Genomic DNA, 18,041 nt, shown 5'->3' with positions numbered 1-18,041 from the left:
GCAATACTACAACAGACTGGGTATTGGCTGTTTTAAACTATTCGATTTGGTTTTGACCCAACCAATAAAAACAAATTACGACATTGTTCATGTTTAGCCAACATTTAAGTAAGGTTATAAACTCAGTAACTTGTTACTCTCTCGTACATATAAGCTGCAAAAAGAGGCCAATCTGTATTGACTGTGATGCCACAAGTCACAATACAGGGCAGTCATAATATTTACATTAATCAGCCTGAAAAGAACTGTAACAACTGCAGCCTGTTTCATGCAGGACAGAAACCCACAAAAATGTTAAAAGGCAACAAAAATATATAAAAAAAACATAAATAAACAAATTAAATTAAATACAGTATCCAAGACGCACACCCCGTATCAAGCATACAGAACATCTAGTGCCTGACTGGGTCACCACCTGGATTTAACTAAGCAAATAGTTAAGAGCCTCCCATTGGATAAATAATGTACGAGTGATTATGTGGCAACAATATGGCAACAAGTTATTTAACACTAACTGATGCAGTGAGTAGCTTCTCATCTGTTAAACAACCATTGGGAAAAACTCATCCTGTAGTCGTGGAAAAGATGTAAATCTGGGTGAAATTACTGGAATGCATCAAGCAGAGAAAACATCTATAATTAAAATCGGGTTAAGAACAGTGTAACAAATTATTAAATAGTTGAAGGACAGTGGGTAACATCTTATTCCATTTAGGAATGTGATCAGGAACAAATCTTGAATGATGGTCATCAGCGATTACTTAAACGTTACAAATGACAGAAAAACAACACTAGAACTGAGATATGGTTAATAGTGAAAGTAAGAGTTTTTTTTTCCCCACACACACACACACACAATGAACGGAAGGGAACTCGAAGGATTAAAGGGACTAACCAGCTGTGTAGCTTTAAGAAAAACATTCATCAGTAAGGCTAACAGGCAAAAACAGCTTAAGTTTTCTAGGAATCATAAAGACTGGACTCTGGAGCAATGGAAGGTCTGATGAGTCTAGATTTACCTTGTTCCAAAGTGATTGAGCATCTGGGTTAGAAAAGAGGTGGCTGAAGTGATGCACCCATCATGCCTAGTGCCTACAGTAAGTACAAGCCTGTGGGGCGGGGCTAAGATCTGGGGTTGCTGCAGTTGGTCTGCAGGTTTAGGTTTAGCAACAGCATGTGCTGAAAGAATGAGGTCAGCTGACTACCTGAATATAGACCAGGTTATTCCATCGATGGATTTTTTCTTCTCCGAATAGAACGAGAATTGTCCAAGAGGACGATGCCAGGATTCATGGGGATTTTTCAGATTGTGAAAGAGTGCTTCAGGGAGCATTAGATCATCATTTTCACACAAAATTGGTCACCACCGAGTCCTGACCTTAACCTCATTGAGAATCTTTGGGATGTGCTGGAAAAGACGTTGTGCAGTACTCCAAATCTCCCATCAAGACAAGATCTTGGGGAAAACTAAAGCAAATACGGACAGAAAAAAATGTTGCAACATTCCAGAAGCTTGTGGAAACGATGCCACAGCAAACGTGTCCCTTAATTAAACCTAAAGGCGATCCAAACAAATATTAGAGACCTTATTTTGTGTCAGGCAGTGTATATATTTTTACACACAGACACAGAAACAGACAGAAAGACAGACAGACGACATACCTAACCACTTTCAATTCCTTGTTCTAAGTAGAAATTTGAAAACTATTAGAGTTACTAATCAATGTTATGCAACTACAGCCAAAAATCAGTGAGGCAAACCAGGGTAAACATTTAATTTACTTACTTTATTTAACTTTAACTTTATTTTTTTTTAACAAGACAAGACGCCAAACCTTTTAACACGTTTAACCAGCTTACATCTGAACCGAAACCACAATGATCGACTAATGCCATCGACCAGAGCAGAAACAACAGTTCCCATGAGGCCATGGGAGATGCAAAAAAGTAATCTAGCAAATGCCATACCTAATACTTTATGGTGTTTGATTTGGTACTGAAACTGTTAAATAACAACATACCAATCAACACTTGTGAGAAAATAAATCAATGAGAAGGCCAAACCTGAACATTAAAAAAAATAAAAAAAAAAAATCCCCAAAAATGACCAAATCTGTGACATTATTATTTTTTTTTACATGAACCAAATAAATAATAATAATAAAAAAACTTTGGGAAATGCATGCAGTGCACTTAAATAAAATAAAAAATAAATCTTCCACCAACGAACGCCACCACAACCCTTCCCACACCAATCAATCAAACAAAACCTCAAAATGTGATTCAACTTGAAGCAACCCTATTCCATTACTCAGTGAAACAAAACATTCACACAAACCCAACGTGCCACTCTCTTTTTTTCCCTTGCTCTCACAAACAATTGAGAAAATAAGAAAATACTCAAAATGTGACAGGAGTAATTGTGGTCAATGACCAAATAAAATTAATAAATTAAGTAATTAATAAATACATACCTGCATAAAAAAAAAAAATATCAAGTGTACAATGTTGTGAGGTTAGAAGTAAATCGATAAGACAATGCTGCCTGCCTGAATGAATATGCACAAGAAATTGATTAAAGTGAACTGAACTGAATTAAACTGAATTTCCTGAACAGTTAACAGAAGCCTCGAGAACCGTCGCCTCTCCTCAACATCAACGCACATTCAGAGAGCGACAGAGGTGCACCAAACCCAAAATAAGCCAAATAAGCCCCCACATACAGCTGTCAACGTAAACTATATATACATACCTGTGAGCTTAAAAGTGTTTTAAAGGTTTGGTACGACAAACAAAAACACACAGTACAAATAAACTGACGAAAAGGGTGAAGAGCAGTGTGTGTAAAGTGTGTTTCAGAGCAGAAGAGCTCGTGTACCTCCTCAACGCTGTAGGCAGCCTTTGGTTAGAAGTGTGACCACATGACCATAATTCTGGCTGACCTGCTGTCCAACGGCCACATCGTCCAGCCTGAGGTTTAATTTAATTTTGTCCTTTTTTTGAGTCTGAAAACACACGCGTCCACACACACTGAAGGCACACCAGAGGTAGAATCCTGAGAATCTTGTTTTCTCTCACAAATTCCTGCCATTTCCATCACAATGTCCACCTCTGGCTCAATGGGTCTTGACCCTGTTATCAAACATAGCAAAAGATAAAAGTGAAAATAAGGTGGGGTGAGAAAGCAGCATCAGAATTATCCGCTAACTGCACTAATTTCTAGCTCTTTAGCGGTTCAGAGGTGAGTGTTATCGGCCTGCTGCTAACCCCGGCTAGCACTTGTGGAGCAGCGTTAGCATTACCCGTTAACTGCGCTAAGCTCTAGCTATTTCGCCTTTCTTAACCTCAAAACCCCACCCCCACTCAGATTCAGTAAAGCTAATGTTAGACAAACTACTTTTTCTCTCACTCAGTGTTACTAGAGCCTGCTAGTGTTTAAATAAGACAGCTGTATATCCCCCATCACTAGTGATGCCCCAACACAAGGAGGGTGAACTTTAGCACACGCCTCCTCTGACACATTTAAAGTCACTCTCCGTCTCTTTTTGAACTGCTGCTGATGCTGTAGCATTACCGAGTAGCATCACAGCGCTAAAGCTCGGAGGAAAGCGCAACGACTTGGTTGTGATACATCAGCTCACAGATGCAGCCTTGTGCTGATCCACATCACCCTAGGAGTGATGAGGGAAAAGAGAGAGAGCAAGGCCAACTGTGCTCTCTCTGGGCTCCGGTAGCCAAAGGCAAGCTACATGAACAGGATTCGACCCAGGGACCTCCTGATCATAGTGGCAGCGACATTCTCATTTCTAGTAACTTTATCTTGATAAGTCATTTTAGCAAGATTTCCATTCGACCTTAAATGCAGCGACAATTAAGTGTTTTTTTTTTTTTGCGTTCAGTGTAGCATTCATTATATATTTTATGTAAATTGCTGTAAACTAGCTGATGAACAAATCTTAACATTTTATTCTGTTTTTGCATCATATCACTCTCATATGCTAAAAAATAACATCTCAAAAAAGGTGATAAACTATAATTACATTTTGATTTATCCAGTAAAAGCACCAATTCAGAGATTATAAAATGTATTTACTTATAACATTAATTTCTACACAACTTTAACTCTATAACCTTTCTAATTTAATGTTAGCTTGTTTAATCTTCTTTAATTTCTGTCCTCTCCCACTTTTCCATGTTTCTCTCATGTTGTTTCTAGTTAAAAGTACTTTTGCCAGTTTTATAACTGCAATTTTATGGTATGCAGCACAGCCTACATGCATATAAAATGGTTTGCATTAAAAAAAAATTATATCCAACAAGTGAGCACACCCCTCATGCTTACCCAAACATTTTAATATATGTCTTTATAGGATAACACTGAAGATATGAAACTTAGACATACTTAGACATTTAGAGTAGTGAGTGTAAAGCTTGTATAGCAGCATAGGCTTTACTGACCTCTGGAAATAGCTAAACACACAGCAATTAATGTCTAAATATGTCTAATGATGTCTTGGCAACATAAATGAGTACACCCTACCCCATCCAGTACATTATCCAGTACTGCCTTCCTGGGCATGGAATTTACTAGAGCTTCACAGGTTGCTACTACACTGCTCCATAACTACATCACAGAGCTGGTAGATATTTAGAAGAGACATTTATTTAACTCCTACACCTTCCGCTTAAGGATGCCCCACAGGTGCTCAATCGAGTTTAGGTGTGAAGACATACTTGCCAAGTCAATTAACTTTTGGTCACCCCTGAAGGTCCCTGTTCTGAGTGGAAACCAACTTAGAAAACTGCTGTATGACCTTGGCCATCGTCCTGTATCTTAGTTTTAGGGTGTTGGCAATCTTCTTTTAGCCCATATATATTCTTATATGGTTATTCCATATAAAATCAATAAGATTTGAATGGGGAGAATTCTTACCAGAAAAAAAAACAGTCCACACCTGGAATGGTAATGGATTATAGGAGAGTCAGTAAGGTCTGAACCCCACAGTCCACATAGTTCTAAAACACACAGACATTAGGTGTTATTCTTTTACACTGAGGAGCTTTGCTATACATTACATTATAGGTGCTGTGTGCACATCTGAACAAACCAGGACTTCTGTTTCAATCCGCAGCTTAACTCAGCACTGCCCTCTACTGGTTAATGGGGGTTTATACCACATGATGTGACTTCCAAATCTATACATTAATTCGTTAGATAAACGCAAGAAACATTAACAAGTGATCAGGTTATATGACCTTAGTATTACCTGCATATCCCTTTAAAAAAAAAAAAAAAAAAAAAAAAAAAAAAAAAAAAAAAAAAAAAAAGTACCTTATAAAAACATTCTAAAACTACACAAAGAATTTTATTAAACACCTATACTATATAGCATCGGACCAGATTCACAAGCGTATTCTACTATATGCTTTATACTTAACCTTATACTGAGACAAAATATTATTCTTTAGAAACATTATAAAGGTAGGAATTAAGCTATGGCTGGGAGTTTAACCAAATTAATCTGATTAATTGATTTATTGTTTTAATGTGATTTTCAAAATGGGACAATAGAGAAATCATATATTTAACTGAAATAAAGTTATGTCTGTATAGTGTTTAATATAAAAGCTGCATGTAAGGTTGAAGGAGGCTGCTTAGTATTCTTAAAAAATAAGAAGAAACAATAGCTTGCGCATCACTTTAAATCAAATTAAATGTTTTTATATAGCTTTTTTACAACTGATGTCAAAAAGCAACTTTAGAGAATGGTGTTAAATTGTGCTGTTTACAACAACAAAAAAAATGAAATTATGTAAGAACTAAAAATCATAACTGAGAATTGTACATTTAAAGATTTTTTTTTAGCTTATGAAGATAATTTATGCATTAAAGGTAAAATATTAAACATTAAAATTAGAAATAAAAAATGTAATTCAGCATGATTAAAAGTGAAAATTGAGCCTCATTTACCAATATCTTAGTAATAATTTCTAATAAAAGTTAGATTTGAACTCTACTCACAAAAAGATCCCACTGTTCTTGTAAACTAAACAAATCCCAAAAAAGAAACCACTGAAGAACGTTAAAATCTTTGTAATAACTACGTAAATTGTTTTTTTCCCCCGTAAAATAACGTTAAATCGTTAGTCAATTATATTTATGGTATTTGGCAGAGTGACAAAGTTTTGCAGTCATTTTAGCAGTTACACAAACTTATTTTATTATTTTATACAATATCACAGTCATGGTAAGTTGCTGTTTTTACAAAATAGACAAATAAAAAAAAAAATAGGCAAGATTTATTTTTGTTTCTACTGAAAGTAAAATACTGACAGTTAAAACATTCATATTTATTTTGTTGCAGTAGTATATTCTTGAAAGTAATTGTAAGAAATTCAATGTTTTATCATATTATTGAGAATGTCATCACAAAAATACCTCTAAATAATATCGTAATATTATCTTAGGGCCATATCATAGTACTTGCTAAGGAACTTTTTGCCTACCTCTACAGTGAAGGAAAGCAACTTCACCTGCAGTGTTCCTCCACTGCATTCATTATAATACTGAAGAAGGAGGCAGAAGACTGACCTGATTGAAAAGTCTTGTCCTCTGGTCACCACACCACTGCGGTATGGGATACTAGCATACAAAAACACAAGAGTTAACCTTTTTTTTTTGCCCACACTGACCATTTTCGCATAAATGAGCTCCAACAAACTGCATTTTTAACATCACAAATATACAATACAGAGCCCTGTTGCAACAAGGCAAGCAAACCAATCAATAGTAGTATAGACTGCTTATACTGAGTTCAGTCTGAAACAGCTTACTAACCAACATCTAAACCAAAACCCACCATACTTTTTCCTGGTACCACAGTAATCTGAACTGTTGGTTTGAACCGCTAGATTCTAAACTCTGAAGTTTCCAGACTGAAACTTTTTCTATAACCATGAGCAATTTATGCTGCAATTTCTTAAGTACTGTATATTCTACCTCCATAACAGCTGTGACCACATATAACCTACATGTTTTATTATGTTATATATATATATATACACACTTTATTGAAACTGTGCACTTTTGTTTTTTTATTTTATTTTATTTATGCAATCGATAATAAAGAGGTATAACTACTGAAACCCTTAAAAAAAAAAAAAAAAACATGGTCATTGTTCATCCTTCAGCCAAATGTTTTGTTTGTTAATATCCATTATATTACATTTTATGAGTTAAAATATAATAGTGCATCTTGAAAAATTAGAATATCATTGAAAAGTTACTTTATTTCTGTAATAATTAAAGGAATTAATAAAATACAGTAACTTTTCAATTATATTTAAATTGTTTGAAATGCACTAATATTATGTTCATATAATAACATGCATCACTGACTAAAATCTGGTAAAATCTAGTAAATTCTGGTAAAGGTGGTTATTGTTCATTTCTTTAATATCGAATATCAGTCCAGAATTCCCACATTGGTCCCTAGTTTAAGTGGTTCAATTAAATGAAGATTAAAGAGAAAACATGGATGTCTTTCCAGCCCGCTCAAACTGTGCTCACAGAAACAGCCTTGCGCTGCAGTTCGACACACCCTGAACGTGTGATTTACTAAAAAGCTGAGAACTGCAGGAGATTTGCATATGCATCTCTCTCAGTCATTCCCCCATTCCAGCTGTTGAGTCGTGCAATGAGAATGACAGATGGCATAATGTTCTCCACCAGAGACACACATTTCTCTGACTGAATATAAAGAACCTAAAGGTCTGCAGTGGTGTCTTAGGCGTAATGTATCTGACCATGAAGCATAACTTAAACCTAATTACCTCACACAGGATACATATACAGTATATTTCTACAGAGATACACTGTGGGTATATTTACCGGGTAAGTGTAGGCTGACTGTGTGTAGTTCACTGGGACCTGTGGGATCATCACTCCTGGAAAGCTGGAGTAAGAATAGGGCTGTGGAAGAAAAGGGAAGACATTAGACGTAGCTTCTTAGATGTAGATCTGCCTCTCAACCACCGTTATCCATCCCAGAACTGTTAACAATGCTGCTGTTGTAACAGAGTAAGAAAATCCCTGTGTTTTAAATGAATTTCATAAAATTAGACTCTTTAATGTTCTAAAATGGAGTATTGGCGGCCCCTATTGGTAAGTGGTGAACTGCAAGTTACGCGGTTTGATCCTTCTGAGCTACCATCCCTCAGCAGCAGTCAAGGGCTGTATTCGGAATGGCATACTACTATACTGCGTACTGCACTGCATACTACACACTGCCCAGTATGTAGTATTCGGTACTGTAACACTTTTGATTGTAGTACCCTACACGGTCCTGCTGTGACACACCAGTCAGTGCTCTATAGTGCTCCGAATTCCTCAGAGTGAGATGTAAACAGAAAGAACATGAAAAATGTCCTAACTTTTCATTATTAAGACTAATTAAAGACAGCAATTTCTGCTTTTATTTTAGAGTTTAATGTAAGTGCAGTTAACCCAATTCTAACATCCATGTAGCAGCAGCCCCCACACCCCAAGTTTGTTCCAGTTAAATATGTTTTCCTATTTAGTTTAGTAGATTACTATTTTCATCTATGTAAATACCAACAAGAACACATTTAAACAAACTCTCATTCATATTTACACAATCTCAACAATAAGAGAAATGAGACACGTTGCACAAGTGAAACAATTTTATTCATTTGTATTCAAATCATTCCCTTATTTAAAAGAAAAATATGTATTAAAACTGAGGGAATTATTTATTAAATCAACAGAACGATTAATTAAACGAAGGAAATTATTTATTAAAGTAACAAAATAATTTATTAAAACTGAGGGAATTATTTATTAAAAGAACAGAACAATTTATTGGAATTATTTATTAAATAAAGAGAACGATTTATTAAAACTAAGAGAATTATTTATTAAATAAATAAGAACGATTTATTAAAACTGAGGGAATTATTTATTAAAATACCAAAATAATTTATTAAAATACCAAAATAATTTATTAAAACTGAGGGAATTATTTATTAAAATAACAGAATAATTTATTAAAACTGAGGGAATTATTTACTACATCAAGGCAGCACACAGCGGAGGGTCCCAGCCGCGTAGAGCGCACGGCCGCGGAGAACGCGCGACAGCGGAGGGTCCCGGCCGCGGAGAACACGCGACAGCGGAGGGTCCCGGCCGCGGAGAGCGCTCGGCCGGGGCAGCGGAGGGTCCCGGCCGCGGAGAACGCTCGGCGGAGGGTCTCGACAGCGGTGAGCCAATACTTTCCAAAATAATTCCCTTAATTTAAAAATATATATATTTCCATCATTTAAAAATCTCTCGCACTCGCCTCCATCTTGTTTTTTTCTGAAGCGAGCTGGAGAAGCCAGTCGCAATGCATGTTGGGATGTAGTACAGCACGAAGATAGCTCTAGTACACCATCCGGGTACCTGTAGTGCACTACAGATCCTCAGTTTTGTCACATACTCCGTACTGCATACTAGCTTTAGGCAGATTTAGTACGCGAGTCGTATGTAGTATGCCATTCCGAATACAGCCTCTGATTCTCTGTGCTGCGGGTAGGTGCTGAGCTCCGAGTTTTCTTAATAAATAATAGTTAAAAACATATTTTAGGTTAAAATATGTTAAAAAAACTATGTTAATAATATATATTAAAACTTATTTTCGTGAAGAATTGATTGTTTTAGGTCGTAGTTAACTGTTTATGACTATTTCTCACTCCTCTGTTCAAAGTTGGGTGAGATTCACACGAGGCTTCGTTTTTCCCTCCATTTTCTATCGTTTGTTAATGAGAGATATTTTTATTTATTTACCAGCTGGCAGTAACTGCAGTAGCCACTTCACCACGACAGAAGTAAAAAATATTTACGTGTTGTTTTCCAGGTATGTATTTTATTAATATTTGAATCTTCATCTGTTAATGTTCTGTTATTGTATTATTATTTTATTTTTTGTAAAACTTGTAAAATGCTGATTTCCATCCATTTTAATATGTATGTTTTATTGTAAGTTTTTACTGATAACGCAGAGACAGTTCATAATATTTTTCAAAGCTGTGTTTTATATTCTTTAAAAGAATATTGTGTATAAAGCCATATATTAGGCAGTTAAATATGTTTTTGCTATATATGTGCTGTTTTAGCAGCAGTCTCTGATTCTCTGTGCTGCGGCTGGCAGTAACTGCAGTAGCCACTTCACCACGACAGAAGTAAAAATATTTACGTGTTGTTTTCCAGAATAAAAGTGGATGAAAGCATGAAGGAGGGTGTGCGTGTGCTGCTGTGCTATTGGTGAGGGGTGTCGTGAAGCAAGCTGGTTCTGCTGACGGGTCCGTCACACTGGTGCCGTGAATCCGTCATACTGTTATGTTTTACCTTTTTTTGAAAACTTGAATTATGAAGTGCATGAGAAAACAGACTTTCATACTTAGGGTTGTATCTTACACCCTGCGTGAGGTGTGCTGCATTGGTCATTGCTATCTTACACCCCAATAACAATATTTTCATGCCGTCCAACTGTGTCATTAAAATAGCAACAGTGCTTCTCAATATATCTACACTGGTGGGTGTGGTGGTCAGGAAATGAGGTGTGTTCATTCTTATTCTAATGCCTCTACTGAATATCATTGAACTCATATTATATAGATGTATTGCACACAGAGGGATCTATTTTAAGCCTTTATATTTTTATTGTTGATTATGAAGCTTACAGCCAATGAAAACCCAAAAATCAGTGTCTCAGAAAATTAGATTATATAAGACTAATTGGTCCTTTTAGCAGTGTGGGCAGTGTGCCAAGTCCTGCTGGAAAATAAAATCTGGATCTCCATAAAAGTTGTCAGTAGCAGAGGGAAGCATGAAGTGCTGTAAGATTTTGCGGGAAAACAAAACGGCACTGACTTTAGACTCGGTAATAAAACACAGTGGATCAACACCAGCAGATGACATGTCTCTCCAAACCATCACTGATTGGTGTAAACTTCACTCTAAACCTCCAGCAGTTTGGACTGTGTGTCTCTCCACTCTTCCTCCAGACTCTGCTCCCCTGATTTACAAATGAAATGTAAAATTTACTGATGATCAGAGATGGATTGGAGAGTCAAGTCATCTGCTGGTGTTGGTCCACTGCCTACCAAAAGTAATAATTGGTCTTACATAATATTCTAATTTTCTGAGACACAGACTTTCATAAGCTGTAAGCCATAATCAACAACAATAAAATAAATAAATGCTTAAAATAGATCACGCTGTGTGTAATACATCTATATAATACAAGTTTCATATTTGAAACTGAATTACTGAAAAAGAGGAACTGAATAAGGCCAAGCCATACAAAACAGCAAGTTTAAACACAACAAAACCCACTTAAACCAGATACAAATCTGACCTCACAAATCACTTTGAGGTGGTCTGAGATCATATATTTACCTGTAGATACTGACTACCTCCACTGTAAACGGGCGAGGGAGGGGCCATGCCAGGACTGGAGCAAGTACAGTATATGCAGGGGGAGGGGCACACCCACTGAGAGGGACCAATCAGAGGGGACTGGAGAGAACCTGCATTAAGAGATAAAAACATAAAAACAACTGATGTTTGATATCAGAATGATGTTACTGTGCTGGCTAGTTTAAGGTCAATTCTGCTTTTTAATGTGATATATGATATGTATAATGTCTGTACTATAGGTGAAATAAATGATTTCTGCCTCAAGAAGCTGTAAGCACAATATTTTACACGGACCACACTTTTAATGTGGTACAATGTTAGGTTGGGGAGCGAGAAGATTAAAAACTATACGACAAACTAAAGCGAAAACTAAAGAGAAGAAAAGAGCAGTTAAAAATAGGCAAAAAGTCAATGTGATATAATGTGTGTATATTCGTTGCAACCTGGTCCTTGGACATCTCCGACGAAGATTGCACAACGTTAATTTTACCTTTTCTTGAGTCCTCCATTCCAATCAATGAGATTAACATTATAAAATTAACTTTTTTCTTGTTGTTTGTGAAATACAGTAGGTCTCTGAGTTGTTTATGATGCTGCACATAAAACTATTCCTCAACCTCCATTGTCTGCAGCAGCTAGTAAAAAAAAAAGAAAAATGAGTCAACAGGAAAAGCTGTGAATAAGTGTTCATGTCCTCGACCATCTTGGCTTGCGACCGCCCACAGGAAGCGACACAGTCTTGTCAGATAGGAGCTAACAGCGCTAGGAACAGCATGCAGTAAATTCCTGTGTCATTTGTGCGAATAACACATCAGTGTTTATATGCTTTACCCAGTAATTCAGAGCTAAAGAACAAACGGTTAGAATGTGTCTATGGAACACCAACAGCTAACTACAATTGGGACACTGCATTTGTTCATACTGGAGACGACAACTAGACATTTTACAATAAATAAAAAACATTGGAATGAGACCTTTAATGTACCTTACTAACATAACTTTAGCCCTGCAGATGGCTAGGTTTCTGTTAATTATGACGACTGTCAAATCTGCCCTTGTGTTTTACTTATTTCTATGTGTGTGTTATTTACTTTTATTTGTTTCCGCACTGTTAACTAAAAAAGTATTCCAATTAGTTGTTCATTATTAAGTGAAATTCAATAGCTGGAGTTAGTCTCTAAATTACTCTGGTCTTCAGTTATGAAGGTTAGAACACCAAGTTTTCTTTCATAGACTACCAAAATTCTTAAAAACCTCCAGTGTTATTTCGTTAGAACAGAACCAAACATACAGAAAAAGGTAAATAACATTAATATTGAAACCCTGACTCACGAGAACTCCGCTCCTTCATGATGGCAGGGCCCAGTTTGAGTTTCTTCCCTTTAAAAGAGATCTGTTGCTGCGACACACACAGAGATACACACTGTCACACATTAGGGCTGCACGGACAAGATAAGGCATACCTGACCCACATGAGCAACTGAATTATCACTGGTTTCACAAACTCAGATAAATCACCACCATGAAGAAAATGATGTAAACATTTAAAAATGACCTTACTTCAACGATCGTCTGGATGTCAACATCCTCGCTGAAGTAAACAAAACCGTACCTAAATACAAAGGAACAACAATGAAAAAAAGCCATGACCAATATTACAGCAAAACAATGTTTATGAGTAAGTTGAACATCAGAGCAAATCATCTTTATTCACAAAACTTTGATTCCAGAGCTGCCTGCACTCACCCTTTGCAGATGCCCCCACGATAGGTGATGATTTTGACCTCCTTCACCGCACCGTATCGAGCAAAGAAGTCCCGGATCTCATTTTCCTCCACCTAAACAGAGAAAAAAACGTGTTCAGCATGAGAGCTGTGTAACGACCATGGACATTGTTAGACCTGTTTAGTGTTTTAGTACCCACATAAACGTGATAAAACATACAATTTGCAAGAACATACAACAACGTCCTGAAAGTAGGTTACTGTGATTTGATCGATACCCCACCTACACTCCTTTTAGGCAGAGGACCAGTATAAGTAGGTGTAAGCTTCTAGTGTTAACTGTATTAATTACAAGGCTGGGTATCAAAATTTGATACCAAAAAGGCGCAGACCCTAATGTCTTGGTACTACAGAGTAGCGAATGTTTAACAAAAATTTGGTGCTCGGTTTCGATACTTTGCAGGAAACATACATAAACACGACAAACATGGAGAAAAAAAATGCAGATCATTCAAATTGTCCACACACCACCTCAGCACTGAAATCTCTCAGAAGCCTGTACTATCCCTCTCTCTCTCTCTACCCTAAGATATTATAATTAAGTAAAAAAAACTATAGTTTGTCTAACCTATACCACACTAGCATTTAAAAATAATCATAATTTTAACTCATCTTCAAGAGACTGACACCACTAACATATATATTCAATTTTGCCAATCTAATGCTGATATTTAAAAAAAAAAGAAAAAAAGTCAAATGTATCCAGTAATATGCTTTAAAAAATGTTTACTGTTTGGGCAGTTTAAGTAACGCTGTTGCTTTTCTTGTTAAAAAAGTGGCACAAACAGGCTCATTGTTTGTTTGCTCCAACAAGATCCAGAAAGATGAAGTCTCTCATGGTGACAGTATGAAAATAAGATTCTTCATGTCGGCTGTTAAAGCTCACCTTCCGTTGTTTTTTCTTTCATTTTAAAATGTCTAGTTGTGGTCTCTAGTATGAATGAATGACATGTGAGCCGTTTTTGTAAAAAAAAAAAAGTGCTCAGGTGTCTCTGTATAGCTCTTTTTTAATGGACTGTTTTAGGGGTGTGTCCAAAATGACCGGATTCCAGCTTTGCTCATGAATATTCATACATGCAAACAGCATGCAAATATCTCTCCTCTGATTGGCTAGGAACACTGCGACGCCCCTCCGCCGCTCTGCCGCTCACTGCCTCCCACCTCCTAACTGATGAGCGGTGATGTTGCGTCGCTTCAGCTCCGCCTCTGGGAGTTTCTCGAGCCAAGGTGGGCTGGTCTGTGAGTTTCTGCCTACGTAGGCAGAAAGATAATTCAAAATTCACCCGTTTTTCGGAGGGGGGGAGGGGGGATTTCTTTGCTTAGCTCCTGCAGACAATGGGGGCTGCAAAACAGTTTAATGTGCAGGTGTACACATTCAACTCGGAGAGACCTACTGTATTCCACAAAAAACAAGAAAAATCGGATTTTCGCGGAAGGTGAGCTTTAAATAAATCTGTTGTGTGAAAATAATAAAACTCTTTTTGTATTTTTTGGTTGCAATTAAGAAAAAGGTTATGAGAAAAGTACAGTTTGGGTATCGGTATCGAATTCAAGATATTGTAACAGTATAGAATTTTTAAAACAATACCCAGCCCTAATTAATAACACCATCAATTTAATCAAATGTCTTCTTTGACCTTCTTTAAGAATACAGTCTCTGAATATAATTTTTCAACCTTTATACTTCAGGGGCTCTGTAGAAATGTGTACAGAACACCTTTCTAAATTCACTGACATTGAGTTTTATATTTACTTATATTAACTTAATATTATTTCCTAAGTACGAAGCTCACCTTCATGTCGATTCCCCCAACGAACAGTGTGTTGGGGGTCAGCTTGCCCTCCGGTAGGATGAACCCGTTGGACAGCTTCAGAGCTGACGGCTGAAATGCATGACGCTGTTTCTGGATATCCTATTTTCAACAAAACCCTGATTAAAAATGTCATATTTCACACACTTACAATTTATTCTTTAACAGTAAACTTACTCATTAATGCTGGGTTGAGTTTTGAGTAGACATGATTTACTGAATAAACTTTACAGGTTTTCCTTTAAACGTTTTCCAAACCTTTAAATGTTTGTGGTCACATCTTCTAATGAAAGCATTCAGCCATTTTTACATGCACGGTTTATTTCCAAAAAACAATATTCATAAATTATTTAAAACACTGTTCAAAAAGAGAAACATTTATGAAAATGCTAAATTTAATTTTCGTGCAAAAACTGCAGCAGGCTATTAAAAGTGAAACACTTTTTGTTTCAATTAGTGAAACACACTAATTACACAGTTCAGACATAAAAACACGTTAAGAATCTTAAAAGAGCAAAACGAGACCCATGTAACTCAACACCAAATCAAGTATTTATTATTTAAATAATATTAATTTGGAAGTGCGTTATCTCATCTGGCTCAGTGTGCAACAGATTAATTGGCATCTTTATTAACGCAGTGAAACAGCGTACTATATATTTTCACACTGCTGCCACAGATAGGTGAAAGGAAATACTGAAACGTGCGAGGAGCCAACTAAAGTATTTTTAATTATTCAGCTTAGTAAATGTTATAGCATAGCGAATGTTACATCTAGCCTCTCATTAGCAAGGCTTCTGTTCCGTTTTACCTTACTTGTCAAGTTGACACACCTATGAAGGTCACCTTGCCTTAGCAAATTATATAATAATGTCCAACAAAACTCAAATACAAAACTTAGGCTTAATTAATCAAAATACATTTGTGTGAACCGAGTGTGTGAGCAGCCTTTACTCCTCCACTGCTTTGCATTGCAGCAACATTATCAGAACGTTTAAAAACGTTGAATATAAATAAAAAACGTTTATGCAACATTCAGAAAACGCTAGCTGTGACAGTAGGTTAACTGGCTAATTCACTCTAATAAAAATCATTAAAAACATTAAATAAAATTTTAAGTACGTTCATAAAAAGCTAGATGTGGTACTAGGTTAGTTGGCTAATTAACTCTAAAACCTTTAGTTACACGAACGTTTAAAAACGTTTAATAAAATATATTAGCTATATAAAAACGCTCTATGAGCATCTAGAAAAAGCAGAATAAGGTTCTAAGAGCGATCATGTAAGTTAACCTTCAGAAAACGTTAACGTAACTGTGGCAGGTCAGTAAGCTAGTTAACTCTAAAACGCGACGTTACAAGAACGTTTACAAGAATTGTTAAATAAAATACGTAAAATAAAAATGTTTTAAGAACATCCAAAGGAACCTGAGAGAAAATATTCTCACAATGTTAAAGCCATGTTTAAAAAAATGCTAGGTTAGTTATGGCATCAGGTTAGTGTGCTTATTAACTCTAATACGTGACGTTAGAACAAGTTGTAAAAACGCTAAATAACGTTAAATGAATAAACTTGACAGAATAACGTTCAGGAAACGTTCCACTAACCAAAAACGTTCTCGATTGGCTTAACGTTACCTAACGCTAGCTGTAGGAGTAGATTTGCATTAGCTGGCTAAAGAGCTCTAATTAAGTAAAGCGCGCGGCGGCCATTTTTTTCGCACGGATTCGTCGTCAATTATCGTTAATTAAGTAAAATATCGACCTTAACACGCTTTAAATTAACCGAATGTACCCAGATGACCGCAAAATACAGCACGTACGGTAAGAAAATGCAGCTTACATTGCCGATAAACGTCAAATTTACCGTCTAAATCAGGGAAAATGCTAGAATGTTCGTATCGTTAGCCTGTGAGCAAATCTGAGGTAAAACTGTGGGAAGCTAACTGCTAACTTTCCCCTCAGGGCGCCAACTTTTGCCCCTCAGGCAAACTATCAGGAAAACACCGTCCCAAAATGAATATTTTACATATTTTACACAGCTGAGCAGTGCTTTAGTTTACTCACCATGTCTAAAACCTCTAAAATATCTCAATAAATTAATATCTGCCCGAATTCCCGCTTCAGCCCGCTCTCTCCATACACCCGGGTCTGGCACTGCCCGCCGACTCAGCCCGATCCCGCCACCTCTGCTGGGCCACGCCCCCTCCGCCAGACCACGCTCCACTCAGCGCTAATTGGAGGAGGAGCTGAAGGTAGAGAAACAGTGAACCAATCACTGTGCAAAAAAAGGGCATCTTTAAAAAAATATTACAGGGCACACATGCATATATATAAATATATATTTAGAAATTCATATTCATAACGTTTTAAAAGTTCAGAAATCAATATTCGGTGGGATAACCCTGTTTTTTTTTTTTTCGTACATCTTGGCATCATGTTCTCCTCCACCAGTCTTACACACTGCTTTTGGATAACTTTATGCCATTCCTGGTGCAAAAACTCAAACAGTTCAGTTTGCTTTGATGGCTTGTGATCATCTATCTTCCTCTTGATTATATTCCAGAGGTTTTCAATTTGGTAAAATCATGAAAAAAAAAAAACATCATTAAGTGGTCTCTTATTTTTTTTTCTAAAGCTGTATTTCTTTACTTAATTTATTTTCTACATGTTAGATTAATATTAAACAAAGTTCTGACGTTCATTTTAAAATACTTCTGTAGCTACAAGCTTTTTACTTTTTAAGTAAAAGCAGCTATCTTGTGCTGTCAAAGTTTAACATGCACAATTAATCTGGAAACTTTATTGTGTACATTTTGTTTTTACACAAACTAATCAAGTTATCAAGTTTGGCCCCAACTTCTTGATGTAATTCACTATTTTACAGAACATGGTGACGTATTAGAGCTTATATTTTGAAACCTAAAACATGGCATCACTACAGTACTGTTGAAGTTGTTAAAGGTGG

General features: G+C 36.4%; 1 protein-coding gene across 4 annotated transcripts; it reads right to left on the bottom strand.

Moving 5' to 3' along the window:
- Window positions 1–1,768: 1,768 nt before the first annotated feature.
- dazl (deleted in azoospermia-like) lies at window positions 1,769–17,278 on the bottom strand. 4 transcript variants are annotated; one of them, XM_049476008.1, is made up of 10 exons: window positions 17,141–17,278; window positions 15,057–15,193; window positions 13,226–13,317; window positions 13,040–13,091; window positions 12,812–12,878; window positions 11,459–11,589; window positions 7,892–7,972; window positions 6,593–6,643; window positions 4,934–5,016; window positions 1,769–3,132 (listed from the first exon to the last, which is right to left on the bottom strand). In XM_049476008.1, the coding sequence occupies exons 2-9, from the start codon at window positions 15,060–15,062 to the stop codon at window positions 4,972–4,974; spliced, it is 525 nt and encodes a 174-aa protein (XP_049331965.1). In that variant the 5' UTR covers window positions 15,063–15,193; window positions 17,141–17,278; the 3' UTR covers window positions 1,769–3,132; window positions 4,934–4,971. The 4 variants fall into 4 exon arrangements, with proteins under 4 accessions (XP_049331965.1, XP_007239771.2, XP_022521063.1 ...); XM_007239709.4 differs by having other exon boundaries at window positions 15,057–15,176; window positions 17,141–17,276; XM_022665342.2 differs by lacking the exon at window positions 4,934–5,016 and having other exon boundaries at window positions 15,057–15,176; window positions 17,141–17,276.
- Window positions 17,279–18,041: the final 763 nt, after the last annotated feature.

The sequence above is a fragment of the Astyanax mexicanus genome, chromosome 3 (genome assembly GCF_023375975.1).
Source record: "Astyanax mexicanus isolate ESR-SI-001 chromosome 3, AstMex3_surface, whole genome shotgun sequence".
Lineage (NCBI taxonomy): Eukaryota > Metazoa > Chordata > Actinopteri > Characiformes > Acestrorhamphidae > Astyanax > Astyanax mexicanus.
The sequence above is the reverse complement of the archived record's forward strand: the minus strand, read 5'-3'. Positions and strand labels throughout refer to the sequence as shown.

Bases quoted from the DNA above. Each gene is read 5' to 3' on its own strand.
- dazl (XM_007239709.4), bottom strand. The intron at 7,973-11,458 runs GTAAATATATGA...TTTCTTCCACAG, and splicing joins GAGGTAGTCAGTATCTACAG to CCCTATTCTTACTCCAGCTT. The intron at 6,644-7,891 runs GTAAATATACCC...TTTGTATGCTAG, and splicing joins AGTCAGCCTACACTTACCCG to TATCCCATACCGCAGTGGTG.